Raw genomic sequence first — 16658 nt, forward strand, 5'->3', positions numbered from 1 at the left:
AAAGAGCAGCTTGTGTCAGAGTTCTCTCAGCCCCACCCACCTCACAGGGTGTCTGTTGTGGGGAGGGGGAGGGAAAGGAGTTTGGAAGCCGCTCTGAGACACCTTTGGGTAGTGAAGGGTGGGGTATAAATCCAATCTCCTCTTCTTCTTCTTTTACCTCACAGGGTGTCTGTGGTGGGGAGGGGAAGGGAAAGGAGTTTGTAAGCCGCTCTGAGACTCCAAGTGAAGGGTGTGGTAGAAATCCAATCTCCATCTCCTCCTCCTTCTGACTCTGGGGAGCCATTCTCAGTCACTGCAGGCATTGCTGAGCTTGATAGACCAGCGATCTAACTTGGCGTGAGGCAGCTTCACGTGGCCATCTGTGTATGAAGGGGCATGTTGTTGGACATACCACAACATGATAACTAGGCCAATGAACTGTAGATGCAGCCGTCTGTAGCAGCCAAATGAAACAGGAGTCCAGTGGCTCCTTCTTTTAAAAAGTCCACATGCCCAAAGAATAAAGAGTCTTCCTCCATCTTACCTGCCAGACACCAGGGCAGGTTGGGGAGCTTGAATGGGAAAGGGCTCTCCTCCCATTTTCTCTCACTTCTCCCTTTCCAGACCACAGAGGAAGAGGTTTTCAGTAATACAGACGAGAGTCTCGGCTTCTTAGAGTTCTTAGATCTTCTCGGAGACAGGATCCAGCTGCAGGACTTCCGTGGGTGAGTGTGATAGCTTTAGAAACAAACCCTCCTAGTGCCAAATCGTCTATATAGGATTGTTCTTGCAGTAGAAAAGGCGCTGGGGTTGAGTGCCCGAGTTGGCACAAGGACTTGGGATGGTCTTTGCCCATGGACAAAGCCGTTGGCAAGCCCAGCAATTTGCCAGTCCATGGGTAGGGATGCCAACCTCCAGGTGGGGCCTGGAAACCTCCCAGAATCCCAGCTGACCCCCAGAATACAGAGATCCATTCCTCTGGAGGAGATGTCTGCTTTGGAGGGCAGGCTGTGTGGCATTAACCCACTGAGGTCCCTCCCCTCCCCAAACTCTTCCGAGCTAGTCTAGCTACAAGTTTTTATTTCACCTTTCCACAAAGGCTCCATACGCTAACTCACCTTGCCTGTCCCTCAGGGGGCTAGCAATATAAATGGAAGAAAATATGAGCTGACGTATCCTTGGAGTTGGCTTTGGGCGGGGTAGCCAACCTCCAGGTGGAGCCCGGAGATCTCCTGGGATTACAACTGAGCCCCAAACTACAGATACTAGTTCCCCTGGAGAAAACGACCACTTTGGAGGGTGGACTCTCTACCCTGCTGAGGTCCCTCCCCGTCCCAAACCCTGCCTTCCCCGGGCTTCATCCTCAAATCTCCAGGAATTTCCCAACCCGGAGTTGGCAGCCCTCCCTGTTAGGAACTGGGTGGGAACTGGGAAGAGGCTTCAAGAAGTAGGGGAAGGCTGGACGGCCATCTTTTGGGTATGTTGTAGGTATGTAGGGCTATCTTTCAGCTGTGCTCCTGCAGAGTTCAGGGGGGTTGGACTAGATGACCTGCAAGGTCCCTTCCAACTCTAGCGTTCTATGATTCTTTTTTTTCTTTCTTCAAATAACATTTTTTTATTTTGTAACTCAGCAATAAACATACAAAACATTTAACACTTAACTACCATAGAACAATGGAGCTGCGGTGGCTCAAGTGGTTAAGACGCTGAACTGCAGGCTGTGGAAGGTCGGTAGTTCAGCAGTTTGAGACCCGGGTGCCGCATGATGGAGTGAGCTCCCCTCTCTAGTTCCAGCTCCTTCCGACCTAGCAGTTCGAAAGCAAGAAATTGCAAGTAGATAAATAGGTACCACTTCAGTGGGAAGGTAACAGCGTTCCGTGCGCCTTGGTGTTTAGTCATGCCGGCCACATGACCACGGAAACGTCTTCGGACAGTGCTGGCTCTTCGGCTTTGAAACGGAGATGAGCACCGCAACCCTAGAGTCGGAGTCGACTGGCTTTCGAGCAAGGGAAACCTTTACCTTTACCTTTACCTTTACCATAGAACAAGGCTTAGCTATATAGTAACACTTAGAAAATACTTATTTGGTTACATACGATGAAATACTTCATAGTACTTTGAAGGAACTGTACATTTAGAAGGCACAGTATTAAACACGAACTTTAGAAAGGGAAACCATTCCAAATGAAGATTCGATTCCTTATGAGGAATATAGTAAAGGAAGCCCAGAGGAAAAGAGACCGAAGGAAGGGGGCGGAGCAGGCAGTGAACTTAGCAAGGAAAAACCTGAAGAAAAGGAAGTGGGAAGGAGTGCTTGAGGAAAAATGCCCAAGGAGGCAGGGTAGAGAAGGTGGAAGGAGATAACTGCAAAGAAGGCTCTGAAGAGCCTGGATGGGCTGGGATCCTGAACTGCTTTCCTGCTTGTGGTAGGTGCTTTTGCTCACCGAAGAAGGGGAGGACACTTTTTACTGATTCTCCCCCCTCACTGCAGCCCCCCTGTTTTGACCCCCGTCATGCTCCAGTGTGTGGGGGGCCCCACTGACCCGCAGGACGACAATTTGAGTGGGGGAGGGGAGCCAGGAAATGGTACCATTTATGAAACCCATTTCCTCTTCCCACCGCAGGCCTCTAACTCCCCCCTCAGGCTGTTCTTGGGTTTCTTCCCCAGCAGAACTTGGGTGGCATTTTTGGGCGGCAGCGGGAGGGTGGAACTGAGGAATTCACAGTCTGTTGACAGAAATCGCTTTTGTTAGAGATTTTTACCACAGGAGCCAGGCTTTTGTTAAAGGCCCCCTGTTAGGATTCAACATTTCTTCTCAGGAAGGGAAGGGAACAAAGAATGGATTTTTCTGTCTCGTTTCAAAATGCTCTTTTTGTTCCACATCCCTTTCCTTTTTCTCCTCTCTCTCCTCTTCTGCCTTTCCCTGTAATGCGTGGGAACCGATTGCCTCAGCTTCCGAGGCGGCTTGGACGTCACAAGAGGCCAGACAGGAACCGAGTCGGTCTACACCAATTTCCGGGGCAAGGAGATCATGTTTCACGTCTCTACAAAGTTGCCTTTCACCGAGGGAGATGCCCAGCAGGTACCTCGTGGGTGGAAGGATTATGGAGGATGGTGGAGAGCTCAAAATGGTGAACAAGCTTTTAGGATGGTGGTAACAGCCCATGGAGTACTGCGCATAGATTATTGGAATGGGTTGGGAAGGAGAGGCAGTAAACTGGTTTGGTTGGTAGTTGAGTGTCATTTTTAGGAAAAGGCTGGGTTTTAAAACAGGACACAGGACTGAATCAACTGTGCCCAGGGGTTTTCGGTTTGAAATGGTGACTCCCCTCTCCTTCTCTTGTTTCCAGCTACAGCGGAAGCGCCACATTGGGAATGATATTGTGGCCATTGTGTTCCAAGACGAGAACACGCCCTTTGTCCCCGACATGATCGCGTCCAACTTCCTGCATGCTTATGTGGTGGTACAGGCCCATCACAGCGCCCTCGGGGAGACACTCTACAAGGTTAAATCCATATACAGCTGCCAGCCACAGCATCCTTTTTGTACTGTTGTGTTGGGTCCATGGTGGGTGGCCATACTGGGGATACCCTGACCCGCGTAGCAATAGCCAGCATCTTACCTGAAGGTTCTCCATTCAGCTGGGCATCTTTTCTCTCTGTGGGAGGACAGCAGGAGACCAAGGGGTTAAGGTTAGGGAATTCTTTTCTGCCTCTTTGTCGCAGCAAGATATGTAGGAACGGTGCTCCAATTGGCTCGTAGCTACGGTGGGGCTGTTTGGGGCTCCGCCCCCTTTCTTAAGGGGACAGCCCCACAGGAATTCGTCCAGGTGGCTCAGTAGAGCCTTGCAGATTGATCCGGGGGTGGGGTGGGGTGGGGTGGGGTGGGTTACTCTCGAGTGAGTCATTTCAGTCTTGGAAGACAGATGTCCAGCTATCATGTGGCTTGGGAAGGGGTTAAATACACTGAGGACATATACAAAAGCGATGAAAATATCACAGATTGTTCTAGGGGCTAGGGAGAGCAAGGAGGAAATGGGGAGGGGAGCATCAATGCTAGGCTCCCTTTCCTGCCTTATTCACCCCCCCCCCCATATCTACCAAATGGGTTTTGCATTTGGGAGAATCTACTGCAAGATTTCTTGAAAAGACAGCAGATTTCTCCGAGCTAGAGAAACACAGCTAGCCTGATGGGTTTAGAACATAGCAAAGCGTTGCATCCAGGACTTCCTAGTGAACTTAACTGGGAAACACTATGCTACTGGTGTCAGGTGCAGAAAACTTTTGAGAAGGATAAGCTTCCAAGCAATGCTCCCTCTAAGCTGTGGAGTCTTGTGAGCAAAAGTTCTACTTTGTGAGCGACTGGCATGAAAGTTGTGAGCAAGCGACTTGGCTGCCGCATAAATCAGTTTGCTCTGGAGCCCTCCTCCCTGAGCTAAGGCAAAGATGTGTGAGCCGGAGGCTAAAAAACTGTGAGCTAGCTCACCCTAACGCAGCTTAGAGGGAACACTGCTTCCGAGTTGGAATGAAGTAGCCAGGAGTGCTTGGTTCTGGGTGGTGGCTTGCCAGATTTTAGCAGGATTTTGTTTTGTTTCCCTGTAAAAGTTGCTGTCGGGAGGGGAGGGGAGATGGCTCCTGTCTACAGACAAGCAAATCCTACACAGTGCAAAGTGTCTATCTTGTCCCTTGCAGGCTATAAGCAGAGATTTGTGGTTTGTTCTACCATTAGCCATCTCATCCCACAGCAAGTCATTGTGCTGCCTTCAGAACCTTCGTATCACAGCTCCTGAGTCACTTTGTTTCTTTATGCTGTTTCCCAGGTTTCCGTTACAGCCCGTGATGACGTCCCCTTCTTTGGACCCCCTCTCCCAAACCCAGCCATATTCAAAAAGGTTTGTGTGTGTCTGGTAGACCCCTCCTATAGTAGAAAACATAAAGACTTAGTAAGTATTCTGGTAGGGTTTACCAGGTCCCAGTTTGGTGTAGTGGTTAAGTGCGCGGACTCTAATCTGGGAGAACCGGGTTTGATTCCCCACTACCCCACTGGCACCTGGCTGGATGACCTTGGGCAAGCCATAGTTCTGATAAGAGCTGTTCTTGAAAAAAGAGCAGTTTCTGTCAGAGCTCTCTCATCCCCACCTACCTCACAGGGTGTCTGTTGTGGGGAGGGGAAGGGAAAGGCGTTTGTAAGCCGCTCTGAGACACCTTTGGGTGGTGAAGGGTGGGGTATAAATCCAGTCTCTTCTTCTTATAATCTATGCCGTAATCAAGGCCTGGAAAAACTGGCCCCTCCTACACATCATAGCCTGGGTGGGACCAACATATCTGAGGAACTGCCTCTTCCCATATACGCCTTGAAGGGCTTTATGCTTTATGGAACAACATCTCCTGGTGGTCCCTGGCCTGAAAGACGTCTGTCTTGCCTCAACCAGAGCCAGGGCTTTTTCTGGTGGAACATGTTCCCCATCGAGATCAGAGCCCTGTGGGATCGTCTTCAATTTTTCATGGCCCGTAACACGGAGCTGTTCCACCAAGCCTTTGGCTGAAGCAGCGGGCGTCCATGTATGGCCTCCCTGACGTTGTTGTCACCCATTTATCTACAACTAGCTATTGTCGTCAAAGGGCCAAGGAATCCCTCACAGCCAGCCAGTTCTACTCCTGGGCTGTGACCGCCATTTTAATGCCGATGACTGTGTTTTTGTTCTTTTTCTGAACTTTATTGTGTTGCTAAAATGATGTTACCCTCCCTGAGCCCGCTTGGGGGAAGGGTGGGCTATAAGTACGGAAAATAAATAAATAAAAATAAATAAAAAACATTTAGTGTTGCCGGCCATACACCCTGGACATGTTTTGGGTGCAATTTAAGATGCTGGTCTTGACCTTCAGAGCCTTATACGGTTTGGGACTAACGTGCCCGAAGGACGGCCTGCTCTCTTATTAGCCTGCCCAGTTGCTACAGTTGTCTTCAAAGGCCCTGCTTTCTATACCTCACCTCCTGAGATTAGGATTAGGAAGAGTGGCTTCTGGGCCATGGCACCAAAGCTCTGGAACTCTCCCCAAGGAGATTCGTCTTGTCACCTTCTGTCTTCTGCCAGCGGGTGATGACTTTTTTTTGTTACATTTGGCTTTCCCTCAGTGATTCCTCCTTCCTAACTAATGTTTCAGCTGCTGTTTTTATGTGTTTTAACTGCTTTTAATTGTTTTAATGATGTGTGGGGTTTTTTGGGTTTTTTATTTTAATGGTTTTTAAATGTGATTTTTATCACATTATCTGCCTCAGTGACCTTTGTAAGGGCAGCAAGGTGGTATACAAATTTTGTAAATAAAATAAATAATGGCTCGTAGACAGCTGCATCCTCTTCCCGCTGCTGCAGTTGTTGCCATTTTAAAACCAGACAGCTGCCGAAAGCATCTTTGGTGTATGTAGATAAAAAGAGAGAGGTCTCTTCCCGAAGACTCTGTTGTACATTGTACTACATCTCTCGCCTAGGTGACCTTCAGACCTTCACTCTGTCCATTGAAAAGGATGATGGAAAAATACTAAATATAAATACACATTGATGGGGTCTGAACTGGCAGAGACTGACCAAGAGAGAGATCTTGGAGTCGTAGTACATAACTCACTGAAAATGTCGAGACAGTGTGCAACTGCAATAAAGAAGGCCAATGCTATGCTGGGGATTATTAGGAAAGGTATTGAAAACAGATCAGCCAATATCATAATGCCCCTATATAAATCCATGGTGTGACCTCATTTGGAATACTGTGTGCAGTTCTGGTCACCACACCTTAAAAAGGATATTAGAGCATGCGAAAAAGTGCAGAAAAGGGCAACTCGAATGATAAAAGGGTTGGAACACTTTCCCTATGAGGAAAGGTTAAAGCACTTAGGGCTCTTTAGCTTGGAGAAACGACAACTAAGGGGTGACATGATCGAGGTTTATAAGATTATGCATGGGATAGAGCAGGTAGAGAAAGAGGTACTTTTCTCCCTTTCTCACAATACAAGAACTCGTGGGCACTCAATGACATTGCTGAGCGGTCAGGTTAGAACAGATAAAAGGAAGTACTTGTTCACCCAAAGAGTGATTAACAAACGGAATTCACTGCCACAGGAAGTGGTGGCAGCTACAAGCATGGACGGCTTCAAAAGGGAATTAGATAAGCATATGGAGCAGAGGTCCATCAGTGGCTATTAGCCACAAGGTATAGATAGGGACTCTTGGGCAAGTGATGCTCTCTCTGTCTTCTTGGTGCTTGGGGGGGGGGGGAACAGTGGGAGGGCTTCTAGTGTCCTGGCCCCACTGGTGGACCTCCTGATGGCACCTGGTATTTTTGGCCACTGTGTGACACGGGGTGTTGGACTGGATGGGCCTTTGGCCTGATCCAACATTGGCGTCCCTTATGTTCTCTTATGTTCTTGTCGGGGGACTGTGTCATTTTCGATTGCAAGTGAAGGGTGGCATGTGTGAATGTTCCACTAAGCAAAAGCACTCTGTGGAAAGCGAGCTCATTTGGAAGAGAAGTAGTTCTCTCCTTGATGTGTGAGGTATACACAAGCAGGAATTCTTTTGGAGGAGATTGGGGGGAGCCATTCTGGTTCTGTGGAGGTGGATTGGAATTCCACCTCCACCAGAACTCTGGAACTTTCTCCCCAGGGAGACTGGCTTCTTCCCTTCCGTTGCCATCTGGGGCTCCCTCAGTGATCCTGCCCAATATTGCTTTTCTGTTTTGGTATGTGTATTTTAGCTCTGGTTTTATTTGTTTTAATGATCTGAGTTCTTTCGTTTGTTTTAATGGTTTTTAAGATGTGATTTTATGATGTATTTTTTTTAATTTGATGGCTGCCTTAGTGGCCCTTATGAGGCCAGAAGGGCGGGGGCGTATTTGCCAAATAAGTAAATATGTATTTACAATGGTATGGACCTAGCAGGGCTGTCTTACTGATTATTATTATTATGAGTGGAAAATACCACTCATTGAAATGAATAGGGAAATATTATTCCGTAAGTATAAGAAGTGTCTGTTCCTGCACATCGGTAATCTACCTGTAGCATGCATGTGTTGGGTTTGCAAAGGAGCATCTCTGTGACTCCGTTCTGGTGCCGAAGCAGCTTCTGGTTATAACAGTGATTCTGAGGATTGGCGCCTCAAGACCGTCAGAATTATAAGTGAATGTTTCCCTCTTCCTCCACCTCTCTGCAGGGCCCAGAATTCCGTGAATTTCTCCTGGCAAAGCTGATCAATGCAGAGTACAGTTGCTTCCATGCTGAGAAATTCGCTAAGCTGGAGGTGGGTTCTTTAAACCTTTAAAATTTGCATCATGTCTTTTGGGATCTTGGGTTATGAGAGCCAGGAAATAATACCTTGAAAAGAAATAGAGTATGAAATGCAGGAGGTAAATAGCATCAGCTGATTAATAACATTCCTTTAAGCCTCTGTTAATGGGACGGGATGTTCCCCCACCCACCCCCACCCCCAGGCAGTTGGCAGCCCCGCAGCTGCACCAGCCAAGGAATGATGATGGGCAAAAGTGGCTCGGAGACTTTCAGGAGAGGAATGGCAGAGGGTCTCAGAGGGTCACAGATGGGCTCAGGGCGGCTTACACTTAAGGGCACTGTGTGCCGTGATATATAAAAGCAAGATAAAACAATCATATATTACAATTAAAGTGCTCAGAATAAGGTCGGTCTTCCGGTCAAGTTAAAGATGGTATACCGTAGATGGATCACGGGTCCCAGTTAAGCCGTATCTGTCTCGTACTATACTGTGGCTCGGTCTCCATATAGGGCCGACCAGCTACCCTGGTGTTACTAACAAATAGTTGGTGGTAGTGGTGGGTGGCTCCTCATTAAAAGCCTGGCGGAAGAGCTCCATCTTGCAGGCCATGCAGAACTGTACAAGGTCCCGCAGGGCCCTGATCTCCTCCGGGAGCTCATTCCCCCAGGTAGAAGCCACCACTGAAAAGGCCCTGGCCCTAGTAGTGGTGAACCTGGCCTCCTTGGGGCCTGGAATCACTAGCCGACGTTGTGCCCCAGATTGTAGTGCTCTCTGGGGTACGTGTGGGGAAAGGCGGTCCCTCAGGTATGTCGGACCCTGGCCATATAGGGCTTTAAAGGTAAGCACCAGCACCTTGAAGCGAATTCGGTATGCTATTGGCAGCCAGTGCAGTGTTTTCAGCGCAGGCCGGATGTGCTCCTATCTAAGGAGACCCCTCAACAGCCTGGCCACCGCATTCTGCACCAGCTGCAGCCTCTGGATTTGCGACAAGGGCAGCCCCATGTAGTTGGGTTGGGTCTGGTATTTAGTGGCTAGGGAAGAATGAGGGGGAGGGGGCTTTCCGTCTTCCAGGTTAAAAATAGAAGAAGGGCTTGCTATTTTTGGTAGGGGCCGATTCACATGATGCAAAGCTCTTGCTGCTGCCACGTGATCTGGTATGCCTAAGTTACTTCTTTGTGTTCTCCGTGCGGCACACGGAAGGGTTTTTGCTCCTGCTCTGAATCAGGCCTGCCAAATGCCTGGGAATTGAATGACAAGCATGGAACTTCCAGAGCAGCCTTTAACTGTGGCAGCCGTTGGGCGGTGGGACAAGTCAGGACTTTGTAACATGTCAGTTAGCCTTAGGTTTGCTGGAGCACAGGGCCCGTTCACTCTTATCAAGAAATCACGTTTCTTGTCATTTGTATGGGGATCTTGAATGTTTCAATGCTTCCCCCTCTCATATTTAGAAAAGAATCACCTAACATGTAGAAAAAGCGCCACTGGAGCAATGCTCCCTCTAAGCTGCGGAGTCTTGTGAGCAAAAATTCTACTTTGTGAGTGAACTATTTGGCCGTTGCGTAAATTAGTTTGCTCCGGAGCCATTCTTCCTGAGCTAAGATAACAGTGTGTGAGCTGGAGGCTAAAAAACTGTGAGCTGGCTCACACTAACTCCGCTTAGAGGGAACACTGCTCTGGAGCTAGATTCAGCAAGACCTTCTAGGCATACTAGTTTTTGTTTTAAAGTGCAAGGACTATTTTGTGTGAAGGAGTAGTTAAAACATGAATGCAACCCCTCACCACCACGCCCCACACCTACAAGTGAAGTGATACATTCCAAAAAAAAAGCTTTACGGAGAGATTCAGATGATCTTTATCATCGTTTTCTGTGTTTGTCAACATCCACGTTTCCGTTTGTTTAATTGACACGGATGCATTTTTCCTTTCCGGATGCAGGAGCGCACCCGCAGCGCCCTTCTGGAGAGCCTGTACGAGGAGGTGCAGATCCGCAGCCGCAGCATGATGGGCTGGGCCTCCGGGGAGGATGACAAAATGGAGAACGGAGGAGGCGGATTCTTTGAGAATTTCAAGGTGAGAGGAGAGGAGCTGAGGTTGCCGGGCTGAGCCTGGCAACTGTTAGGAAGGCTGGGGGCAAGGACATGGTGATGAGTGTTGTGGCTGGCATGATGACATCACTTCCAGGGGAAACCAGGAAGTGACAGCGGGTAGCTCTAGGAATTGCTAGAAACTCTATGGTTTTACCCACCGACACTTCTGAGTTTCTCTGAGAAGTGATATCGTCATGCTGGTGGCTCTGCCTGGCTTCCTTTTATTTCTCCCCCACTGCCGCCTAGAGCAGCAGTGGTCACAGGAGCTCAGGGTAGGGGAATTCCCCACCTCCCCCAGAGGCTTTGCAGCCTTTCGCTGTAAACTGGGCTGTTTTCAAACATGGTTGGATAATGCATTCTCAATGTGCCATAGCAATTGTTTGCACCGCGATAATTCAGTTGCAAGCAGTTGCTGGAGAGCACTGAAAGCGCATTATCCGAAGTGTGCAGAAGAACAGTGTTTGTCCAGGTTGTTTTGTGGGATATCATATGTAGCTCTTTAATTTAGTGCTTACTTTCCTTTCAAAGCACTTTATGTACAGTGTCTCACTCTTATACTGTCCTATCAAGGTAGGTCAGAAGCACTGCCTCCGTATTGGAAGCGGGGAAAAGGGAGGGGCCTGAACAATGGTGGCTTGCCTGACACTAGGGATGCCGGGTCCTACCTGGTGGGTGGCGGTGGGGATCCTTGGTCCTTTCGTGATGGTGTCACCTGGAAGTGATGTCATCACGTCACCAACATTGGAGGGTTGACACTCTATTTTTTGGGACAAAACTCTATGGTTTGTAGCCAGTCTTACCATAGAGTTTCCCCCAAAGACTAGAGCATCACCGTGCCTTCTGGGTGATGTCGTGTTGCCTTTCAGGCCAGTTGGGGGTGGGATTCCCCCCACTGGCTGGCTGGCGCCAGGGAAGTGCCCCACAAAAGCGGGGGTTCCCCTGGGCAGGGGTCTGGCAACCCTACCTGACACTGGGTACAGAGACAGAAAACGCTTCTGAATGTGGACAGAAGTTGACTGGGACTGCTCTGCGAAATCAATTGGCAGTGTATTCAAAGCAGACAAAAAAGATGCACTGCTGTACCCAAAGGGTGGTTTACTTGTGGAACTCTCCTCTGCCACTAGATGGTGCAGTGATCGCCCCCGAGCTAGGTGCATTTAAAAGGGCTGGTTGGATGAACTTATGGCAGAGAAGTCTATCGTGAGCAACTAGCTAAGTGGGACCTTCGGGTTTGAGAAGGAATGCTTCCAGTTGGCAGGGGTCAGCAGTGGAGGCATGTGGCCAGCAGGCCCTGCTTGTGGGCCTCTCTGTGGCATCTGAGTAGCCACGGTTGGACACAGGATGCTGGACCAAGGTCTGGTCCAGCATGGATGCTCTTATGATTTTTACCGAACCAAAGAATGTGGTCATACTGTCATGTGCCACCATGCTCAAGAGAGACCATATATCTCCATGTCTGTTTAGCTGGTATGCAGCAATACGGACATAGCTGCTTTATAAATCTCCCAGTTCTAACTTTGCACAGCTTTTGAGTTCTGGTGCAAGTTCTCAACAGTGGCTCATTTCCCCCCCCCCCCAATTAATAATTTAATTATCGTATGGCATTGTGTGTAGAATAGCCAGGAGATTCTAAGATCGTCCGGCAGCCACAAGTTCTAGCTGTTTTAGCATTATGCACCACCAGCTGGCAAGCTAGTCTTGTTTTTAAGGCAGGAGACATCTCAGAGGTGGTTCACCATTGCCTGCCTCTGTGCCACGACCCTGCTTTTCCTTGGAGGACACCCATTCAAATACTAGCCAGGGCCAACCCTGCTTAGTTTCTGAGATCTGATGAAATTGGGCTAACCTGGGCTATTCAGGTCAGGGCCTTCTCACACTTTCAACTGTCTACCCTAGTAATTACATTAAACGTCTGGGGTGGGGAGTGCAATTGGTGGACCAATCCACCCCTACCCCCACCCCCCCGATCTCCAGAGTGAGATTGGTTCTCCAGGCTATGAAGTGAGAACAGCAGGGGTGATCTAGCCCTGTCTCTTTGTCCACGCCATCCCTCTGCATTGGCCACCAGCCGTGTTTAAATGAATGGGCTGGAAAGTAAAAGGATCCCAGTTCCGGCACAGCTTGGAGCAGAAGCACGTAGAACTAGAAGAACAGCCTAAATGGATCAGACCGGCGAGTCCGTCTAATCCAGCATTCTTTCACAATGGTCAGACAGATGCTTTCAAGTAGGACACAGAATCCAGCCATCTCTCCCTTGCTGTCACCCAGCGCTGATATTTATAAGGCTCCTGCCTCGGGACATGGAGGTTCCATTTAGTCCTTGTGGCCCTTGATGGACACGTCCCACCCCCTTTTCAAGTCAACAAAACTAGCAGCCATCGCTGCATCCTGTAGTAGTGAATTTCACAAGCCAATCACTCTTTGAGCGAAGAAGTACTTCCTTTTGTTTGCCCGGAATCCGATGTCCATCAGCTCCACTGGTGGACCTCCTGATGGCACCTGGTATTTCTGGCCACTGTGTGATACAGAGTGTTGGACTGGATGGGCCTTTGGCCTGATCCAACATTGGCATCTCTTAACTGCCTGTTGAATGAATATAACTTCTTGTGAGCACAGATGTGTTTGGGAATGCTTGGGGGGGGGCAGGATTAACCACCTATTTTGGACAGTGCTGGATGAACCAACAAGAATTTTTTTTGACATCGATTGTTGTTGTCAAATAAGGGGCATTGCATATTTCCATAAAGTGGGCCTACCAATTTTGAATATGGTGTATGGTCAGTTCTGTCTCTTCCTTGCCTGGGCCTGGGAGAAATACTTTGGTTTCACCCTTCAGCTGACCTTAGGTCCTGGGGAAACAAGAGTGTGAGAAGTGAGTTCTTGCTGTGTCCCCAAACCACTGTGTAAGCTATGTGAATAATGCAAGCATCTTTATTTCCGCTAGAAAAAAGTATTTTTGTTCTCTTTTATTGCTCTGCGAGAACACTGCCCGCCCAAGGGAAGTTGTGCAGGAGCAAAAATGACAGCAACCTTTATTTAATTTTTCTTTCAAATAAAAAATAAGCAAAAGGCAACTCAAATCCTAACAATTTTTTTAAAAAATTTATTTTACCGTAAAACTTTTGATAGACTAAAAACCTATACCCAGGGAAGCTTATGCTAAACTAAAAATATTTATTGGTGCCGACCAACCCCACGTTTATTTTTGCTACCATTGATTAACATGGCTACGACACTGGGATTATTACAATTATTTTTTTAAAGGACGTTTTTTGCTTGGAATGAGTGACTCAAGATATTGCAATACTTTAGGCCAAGGGTGCAAACGTGTTTTGCAAAATGTGGGAACCAGTGAGATTTTCTAAGAACTGGATTGGACGGAGGGAGAAGAGGCGGAGTCCTGAAGCTCCAACAGGAGGAGGGATCCTGCGCTATGTGTAGGATTCTGTGCGCTGTGGGCCTTTGCCCCTGCTGCTTACCCTCCTCCATGTCAGACTGGGGAGTACTGGGAGCCAAGCCGACCGTGTCGTGGATCTGGGGAAGGAACAAACCAGGGAATAAGAGTAGGGTGACATTGTGATCAAAGAAAGCAAAGTGTGTTACATTATTTCGCAGAGATAAATGGGGGGGGGGGGAGAGAATAAAACCCTTGCAAATGAATCCATGAGCTAGGCTTGAATCTTCTCCCTGACTTGCCGGTTGAACGTGTGTTGGGCGTGTTCTTTAAATATTGGGAAGGATTCCATGACTTGAACTGCAACCCAAATGGGAGCCCTCTAGCAACAGACACATCTCATGGGACTGATGATGATGTAGCTTGTGATTTAGTGGGAATCATGAGTCAGTGGGGTGTACTGCTCTGAGTGTCAGATTAGGACTTGAAGTACTGGGGTTCAAATCTCCACTAAGCCATGAAGTTCATTCGGTGAACTTGGGCCAGTCACCTAACCTCGGCCTACCTACCTTCATAGGCTTGTTGTTGGGTAGGGTCGCCAGGCAATGCCTAGCAACTGTCGGAGGCTTGGGGAGTGGGGACACGGTGGTATGTCTGGCACGGTGTGTGCCATGATGTTGCTTCCAGGGAAAACCCGGAAGTGAAAATAGGTAGCTCTAGAAATCCACAGAAGTTCTGTGGTAAACCATAAAGCATTCTGGCAATTCCTAGCACTACCCAATGTTGTTTCCAGGATTCCCCTGGGAATAATGTCACTGTGTACACAACACTGACTTAAAAAAAACAAAACTTTGTGGTCACTCAAGGATATAACTTGCTAGATTACAGCTGAGGGGGGTTTGGGGTTTCAGTGGGAGAGTAGTTGACCATCTGATGCTGTTGGCAGAAGAAACAAACTCCAAGTGCTGTTAAACAGAGACAGGCATGTCAGAGGCAAAACATGCATTTTGGTTTGAATTGCTGTGTTGTAGGATTACCATTCCCCAGGTCCGGGCAAAGAATCCCCCCGTTTGGGGGGCTTCTGCCCACTGTCAGCCAGCTGGCCGATGGGGGAAACCCCACCTCCAAACAACGACATCGCCGGGTGACGTCTCTGACACAGTGACGTCACCAGGAAGTGACGTCATTGCGTTGGGGATGTTGCACAGTGACACTGACTTTTGGGCAGAACTCTATGGTTTGAGGGCAGTTTTACCACAGACTTTTGGCCTCAAACTAGAGCGTCCCTGACGGGATGATGTCACTTCTGGGTGATGTCATTGCACCATGGAGCCCCACCCCACTCCTGGGAAGGCTCCCTCCCATCCCCTGCTGGCACGTCGACAAGACCTGGCGACCTTACTGTCTTGGGCTGACTTGCTACTGAGACAAGGCTTTGGCCTAGTTTCCACATGCAATAGTCTCCAAGTTGGGAAATACCCTGGAGGTTTGGGGGCAGAGCCTGGGGAGGATGGGAGTTTGGGGAGGAAAAGAAGCTCAGCCATAGAGCCCACCCTCTCAATTTGCCATTTTCTCCAGGGCAGTTGATCTGTGTAGTCTGTAGATCTGTTGTGGTTCCATGCCCCACCTGTATGTTGGCGCCCCTAAGAAGAAACACGAGTCTCCCTGCCTACCATCTGAAGTGGTGCAGTTGGTTCTGTTACCTCAGAACTGTACTTCCTCATTCTCCTGCATGTCTAGGCCAAGCCTAAGTGGCCACAGTAGGGAAAATGTTGTCCTAAAGAAGAGCTGCACTGGGGTGTATTCCTCTTGCTGAAATGAGAATGGCAGGGGAGTGAGCTTTTCGAAGACATGGATTAGAAGGCCTCAGTGCAGTTGCACCAACCTTAAGACACCGTCCTTTCTGCCCTACTTTTAGAAGGACTCTCATCTCTCAGAGAGCCACTTTGGTGTCGTGGTTAATGTATTCCTCTTGCTGAAATGAGAATGGCAGGGGAGTGAGCTTTTCGAAGACATGGATTAGAAGGCCTCAGTGCAGTTGCACCAACCTTAAGACACCGTTCTTTCTGCCCTACTTTTAGAAGGACTCTCATCTCTCAGAGAGCCACTTTGGTGTCGTGGTTAAGTGCGCGGACTCTAATCTGAGAGAACCAGGTTTGATTCCCCACTCCTCCACTTGCACCTGGCTGGATGGCCTTGGGCAAGCAGTAGTTCTGATAAGAGCTGTCCTTGAAAAAGAGCAGTTCCTGTCAAGAGCTCTCTCAGCCCCACCTACCTCACAGGGTGTCTGCTGTGGGGAGGGGAAGGGACAGGAGTTTATAAGCCACTCTGAGACACTGTTGGGGAGTGAAGGGCGGGGTATAAATCCAACCTCTTCTTCTTCTTTTACCTCACAGGGTGTCTGTTGTGGGGAGGGGAGGGGAAAGGAGTTTGTAACCTGCTCTGAGACACCTTTGGGTAGTGAAGGGCGGGGTACAAATCCAATCTCTTCTTCCTCTTCTTTTACTTCACAGGGTGTCTGTTGTGGGGAGGGGAAGGGAAAGGAGTTTGTAAGCTGCTCTGAGACACCTTTGGGTAGTGAAGGGCGGGGTACAAATCCAATCTCTTCTTCCTCTTCTTTTACCTCACAGGGTGTCTGTTGTGGGGAGGGGAAGGGAAAGGAGTTTGTAAGCTGCTCTGAGACACCTTTGGGTAGTGAAGGGCGGGGTATAAATCCAATCTCTTCTCTCTTTTCCTTTTACCTCACAGGGTGTCTGTTGTGGGGAGGGGAAGGGAAAGGAGTTTGTAAGCCGCTCTGAGATACCGTTGGGGAGTGAAGGGCGGGGTATAAATCCAACCTCTTCTTCTTCTTTTACCTCACAGGGTGTCTGTTGTGGGGAGGGGAAGGGAAAGGAGTTTGCAAGCCCCTCTGAGACTC

At 48.8% G+C, this 16658-nt stretch overlaps 1 protein-coding gene across 1 annotated transcript in view; it reads left to right on the top strand.

Moving 5' to 3' along the window:
• LOC107115533 (rap1 GTPase-activating protein 1-like) overlaps positions 1 to 16658 on the top strand; it is a 46402-nt gene that overhangs the window by 16182 nt on the left and 13562 nt on the right. Inside the window, exons 9-14 of the mRNA XM_015417266.1 lie at positions 604 to 704; positions 2933 to 3062; positions 3331 to 3486; positions 4801 to 4872; positions 8186 to 8272; positions 10196 to 10330. Coding sequence (XP_015272752.1) covers positions 604 to 704; positions 2933 to 3062; positions 3331 to 3486; positions 4801 to 4872; positions 8186 to 8272; positions 10196 to 10330 — 681 coding nt within the window. The remainder of the gene's footprint in view (positions 1 to 603; positions 705 to 2932; positions 3063 to 3330; positions 3487 to 4800; positions 4873 to 8185; positions 8273 to 10195; positions 10331 to 16658) is intronic.

This window comes from Gekko japonicus, unplaced genomic scaffold (assembly GCF_001447785.1).
Source record: "Gekko japonicus isolate JY-2015 unplaced genomic scaffold, Gekko_japonicus_V1.1 scaffold1664, whole genome shotgun sequence".
NCBI classification, from domain to species: Eukaryota; Metazoa; Chordata; class Lepidosauria; order Squamata; family Gekkonidae; genus Gekko; species Gekko japonicus.